Source organism: Echinococcus granulosus (genome assembly GCF_000524195.1).
Source record: "Echinococcus granulosus chromosome Unknown EG_S00157, whole genome shotgun sequence".
Taxonomy (NCBI): Eukaryota; Metazoa; Platyhelminthes; class Cestoda; order Cyclophyllidea; family Taeniidae; genus Echinococcus; species Echinococcus granulosus.
The window spans coordinates 145835-151213 of record NW_020170537.1 but is presented as its reverse complement, the minus strand read 5'-3'; the positions used below and the strand labels follow the sequence as shown (position 1 = coordinate 151213).

General features: G+C 45.5%; 1 protein-coding gene across 1 annotated transcript in view; it reads left to right on the top strand. All coding sequences in view use genetic code 11, as the record gives it.

Moving 5' to 3' along the window:
• The window catches only part of EGR_09629 (Rhophilin-2), a gene marked incomplete at both ends in the record, with an annotated part of 5836 nt that extends 722 nt beyond the window's left edge, over positions 1-5114 (top strand). Inside the window, 6 exons of the mRNA XM_024498878.1 lie at positions 483-768; positions 2019-2213; positions 2422-2710; positions 3472-3902; positions 4372-4748; positions 5001-5114. Of these exons, the coding sequence (XP_024346719.1) occupies positions 483-768; positions 2019-2213; positions 2422-2710; positions 3472-3902; positions 4372-4748; positions 5001-5114 (1692 nt within the window). The remainder of the gene's footprint in view (positions 1-482; positions 769-2018; positions 2214-2421; positions 2711-3471; positions 3903-4371; positions 4749-5000) is intronic.
• Between the last annotated feature and the right edge of the window lie 265 nt (positions 5115-5379).

Sequence of the window (5379 nt, the reverse complement as noted above, 5' to 3'; positions counted from 1 at the left end):
TGCTCAACTAATCAAATACATCGGTGGCGCAAGCTTCGTAAGTTATTCTCCTTGGTGGTTGTGTGGGCGAAATCAGGTTCTGAAAAAATAAGCAGTAATTTGCTTTCCCATCGCCTCAGTCTACAATTTGATTTCTTTCGGCCCTTAACTAAGATCGAAATGATTTTCTGGACTTACCGAGGCTGCGGTAACTTTCCTTCTCTGAGTGTCCATCCATCCATAGCAGGTGGCTTTATCGAAAGATAACCTACAATGAGCAAGATTATCCCTTTTGGAAAATAACATTGCCAACGCTACCACAATTGCTGTTTGCCAGTCATCTCTGACGTCTTTGCAAGACTTATTAGTCCGATCGTGCAATGTAGAAGGCCCACTTGGTCACTGAGGACATGATGAAAGCCTAATGTCACCGGTGCATAAGCCAGCTCCCAAGAGATTGAAACAACAGTGTTTTACTTCTCCCCTTCCTCTCCTCCTTGTAGCTGAGCGAAGGCTACGGCAAGGTGGCATCACCAACAGCATCCACCTACGACGATTTAGAGGGAAGTCAAGTGACTATGATCATTCCCTTCTCATGGCTGAAACTTTTGGAGGTAAAATCCCAATACTATCAGGCGCAAATCAACCACAAACTCGCCATTGTCCTCATTTGCCTTGCTACCAATGGAAAAATGCCTGACGCTGGACCATTTGAGGTGAAGCCCTTGCCGGTAGAGGGGCTCTTCTCAAACGACGGGTTTCTTGATGCCGAAGTCGGCAGGCAACTAAGTAAGCTTCCGTCTTATTCACTAATTTTATTTGAATTTGGTGATCGTTTTTGCATAATTGGAGGAGCTTTTATTAATGTTATACAAATAAGGACTATGAAATCACCTGTCATTGACTCTTTGACCACCTTAACCTGGCTCATAAAACCAGCTAACCCTGATCGCCTTCGGCACAATTTGGTGTGTTGAATTGTCACCGCGTATTTTACACGTATGTGGCTTGGCTGTCGAAAGCGCTCATGCCACGATGTCAAAGGCTTGCAGTGTTTTGACGAGGATTCGACGCTTGGTATCAATCAAACTTGTGTTTACCCACTTGCCTTTACCAACGCCTATCCTCGATGTTTCGGTGCTCTTAACTTCCTTCCTTTGCAGCCCACTCTATCCTGAAACCCTTTAAATTTTGCTCACAAATGTGCTAGTTTAGAAATCTAGTCTTTACAAAATTTTACCCACAAAATGGAAATTTTATTTGAAGGGATTAAGAGGGTTCAATCACCGACGTGCATTTCGTACTCTAGCGGATTAATTCATGAATTTGTGATCGTATTTGCCTAAAAACAAGAAGCCTTTTTATAAGCTTACTAATCGAAATGTTTGTCTGGGAAAATGAGGTATGAGGTAGGAAGATCGGATGTTAACAGGCTACTAGCGTCACACATATGTGACATGGGTTCACGATGCATTATATTATGCCACAGTTACATTGCATGGTAATTGTAATGTTAAAACAATTATCTTTCTTTCGTTTTATAAAGGCCCTTAAGCGGGGCATTTATGAACCTTGGTGGTCGATTTGCCACCACTACCACTGACGAATCCACAATTCCCAGGGCGGTGCATTTTGTTCACACTGGACTCTTAATTCACTTGATGTCTTGTCATTAATCACCCCAATTCAGCAAAAAAAGCACCGTGTAAGAGCTCATTTCTACCTTAATAGTGAGCGCACCCATGCGAGCAATCCATCATCCTCTCTCTCAGCAAAAAGTGCGTAGTGAGTTTCATCAAGAGCTACGAAATCTCAATCGCCCCTATAGAATGAAGAAAGTTTGATCGAAAAAACTGATGATTAAAGAAGCCGCTCAATAATGATAGTGTATTGAAGGCTTTTAATCTAAAGGACATTTTATGTTGCATCAAAATTTGTTTTGAGTAGATTACTTTTACATCCACCTCCTTGCTACTCAAGTCTAATGAAATGACTGGATGGCTTTACATGACCTGTTGTAAATTCTGTGCTGGCTTTAGACGAGCTCTTTGTGATCCTGAGGCCCTACATTAAACTGCATCGGCAAACCCCGCGAGCTAGCCGTAGGCACCCCCATCACCGACGTCGACGTTACCGGTCCATTATGAATAACGACGCCCCACGTCCAGTGTCACGAATTAAACGCACCCTCTCCAGCCTCTCTCTCAGTGGTTTGGGCCGAGGCAAGTCGCGTGGTAAGTCGCTGCCTCTCTTCCATTCACGGGTTAAATAAAATTTATCAGAAATTATTTGGCATCTTTTAAAAACCTGCTTCTTTTAGCCATAAAAAAACCCGTTAGTGTACTGCTCCATCGTTCTGACAGCACTGGTCAGAATGACTGCATGATCTTAAAATTTATTATGTAAGGTAACCTCCTGTCTTTCTTTCGCTACTGTCAACAGCTTCCGAAGACCTCACCTACTTTAGCGACCGTTCGTCCTCGCTAAGCATGCGCTCTGGATACTCCTCAGACTCGGCCTTCTCCATGCCAAATTTGGCAGGGATTGGAGGTGATTTGGAGGGCGAACTGGTGGCCCCACCCTCCAACCGCAAAGACGCCCACCTCCTCGGCCGGGTCTGCCTGGCTGAGGCGCTGTCCTGGGCGCAGATGGCTCTCCAGTCCATTGAACAGTCCTCTGATCTCAACCGCGAAGCAAATTTGAAGGCCTTTGTTAGCAAAGATGTGGACATGTGCGTTATTTTTCTTGCTGTCATGATGCCAACAATCGTTCTGATTCCTCAAGTTATTTCTCAGGATCATAGGAGTAATAAAATCTAGAATTCCCATCATCAGTGACACGTAGAAAAGCTTGACGACTAGGTGTATGAGTTTTATGGGCTGAGACGTATGTTACCAGCGTGGACTCGACAAAGTCGTGGTGATTACAAGGCCCTTGTCAAGTGCGGCGCTCTTGATGCCAACCTATTTGTCATTGTCTTTGATTGTGACAAATAGTCCTTTATTGCCAGTGTACTCCCTCTTAAAAGACCATTAAACCAAGCAAATCTAGCATAAGCTTTATTTTAAATAGCCCTTTTTTAAGTCGATGAAAGGCTATATGGAGAAAACGGTGGTCCTGACTTCGTATTCTTACGCCGTTCGATCAGGGCAAGTAATGTCTTCCAATCGTAGGGGAAACACACCATCAACCGGTGTTTTGTAGCCTTCAACCAGACAAGGAGCATTCTGTTAGCCACTTGCTTTCAATTCTAAGATGGAAATAAACTTCAGCGTCGAGAAAACGGTGCTCTCGGGTGTAATGCGATAGTCCATCTTCATTGTGGAGTTAGTGTAAGACTAAATCATTTCAACGATTCTGGAGCTTTCAAATCAACTAACCTCAATTCTTTGTCATTATCCAAATCGTTCATTTTGCAATACTGAGTACTAGGAAATACTAGATTACTCCAAAGCCTCTTCGGCCCGTAAAACTATTGCTAAATTTTTTTAGGTGGGCGGAACAACTGGATCGCTTAACAAAGGGTAACAGCAACTCCAACACAGTTCCTGTCAAAAAACCACGCAAGAAATGGTTGTTCGGAGCGAAGTCCTTCAACCGATCCTCCTCGAATGTGGACACCGCAAGTGTTATCTCCACCACCTCCACTATGAGTAAGAAGTCACTGAGCGCTGCCGCTGCTGCAAAAAAAGCCGAAGGAAATCCTTGGTCGGCGCCCACCTTCCTACCTGCTGAAATCGAGTTGCCTAAAAATTTGAGTTACAATGTGCTTAAGAGCGGGAAGAATATGTTAACAAAGGGCGAAGATCCCTTCCGCGATCTGGGACCCTTAAGGTACTTCAACGCGCAAAAGCGATGGTCGCAGCCCTATACGGTGCAGCTGGCTCGTGATGAAAAAGTCGTTTATGGCTTCAGCATTCAAGGTAAGGAGAAAGGCTTTATGTGGAAAATTTGATGGTTTCAGAGTTGGCTTCAAAGGCTTCAAGAAGCGCAAATCTGGAAGTTGCCTCCAGCACCTAAGAGATTGAGGAGACCTGTGTGGTCAAATGAAGTTTTGTGATAGCTCCATCAAGATACAAAATTCGTAATAAATAGAGATGAAGACACAAGCTAACCCCTGAAGCGATGCAGAATTATAGATCTGGAAGCCACTTTATCACGCTGGTTTAGATGCATGATTAATGGGATCGGAGCCATAAAGACCCAGTGTGGAATACAACAGACTACAATAAACAACACTTAGCTCGACCTATGTGTTTTCATGCGTTGATTTACCAATGATCTTCCTAGACTGAACAGTTCTGGGCGGCTTTGAGAAAGGGCGTAGATGAATGAAAGAACGGAGCGCCTTTTCTTGACGCTGTTTCCCTACACTCTCGTTCGCCACTACAGGTACCGGCCCAGTGGAGATCCTCGGTGTGGATGCGGATACTCCAGCCAGCGAAAATGGAATGCGCACCGGTGACCTCGTGGTGAGCATCAACGGCATGGATGCGCGCTTCATGACGCACAATGAGGCGGTAGCGGCCATCCGCTTCGGCGTTGAAGGCTACGACCGGGCAATCCGAGCCCAAGCCGCAGCTGCTGCTGCCAACGAAGTTGGTGAAAATGGGGAGGCCGCGGCCCCTGTCACCTTCCCTCTTGAAGTGGACGTTGTGAAACTCACTCTACTGCGCCCTATCCCACCCGAACCAAAGCCTGTGTCTCGCAGACCCTCTATCTACCTCGCCACGCCAGATACGCCTGCACGTGAACCAATTACCCCTAAGGTGGGCACCTCTTTAAGCTCTTTGATTAGGCTCCTCTTTAATTCCCTCTAATAGAGCACTAGCTGCGTTTTTATATGTAGCGCTTAAGTCATCCAAGTACGGTGGTATTTATTCATCAACGCATCAGAGTATTGTTAATTTTACTCGTATCAAAAGGAGCGCTTGATGACTGCCGTATTAGCTCAACATTTTCCTACACTAGTAACTGCTGCGAACGTCGTACTTGTACCAATTCCTACATCATTACTCAAGATAACAGGAAAGGGTGGTGGTGGTGGTGATGGCAGTAATAGTGCATGCATGCAACAGCGTGTCCTCGTGGAGCACATCGCCGTGGAAACCAAAGTCTCAAATCCTAACTCATGAAGAACTATTCATGTGCAAGACTTCAGCCATCCAGTCTGTGTGGCAGTGGCGATGGCAGACATGGAGCTTGTGCTAGATGTTCCCAGCCTAGAGCGCAGCAGTCATTTGTGTGAAGAAACACTCTGGCAGCGTGTGGAATGGCTGATTCTGGATGCCTCATCGACATAAAGCCCACTATCCATGCCGAGGACAACGTACGTCATGACGGGCGGTAGAGTTGTCGTAGGCTGTTCCAGCCTCACGGACACATATCTTCTGATGTTGA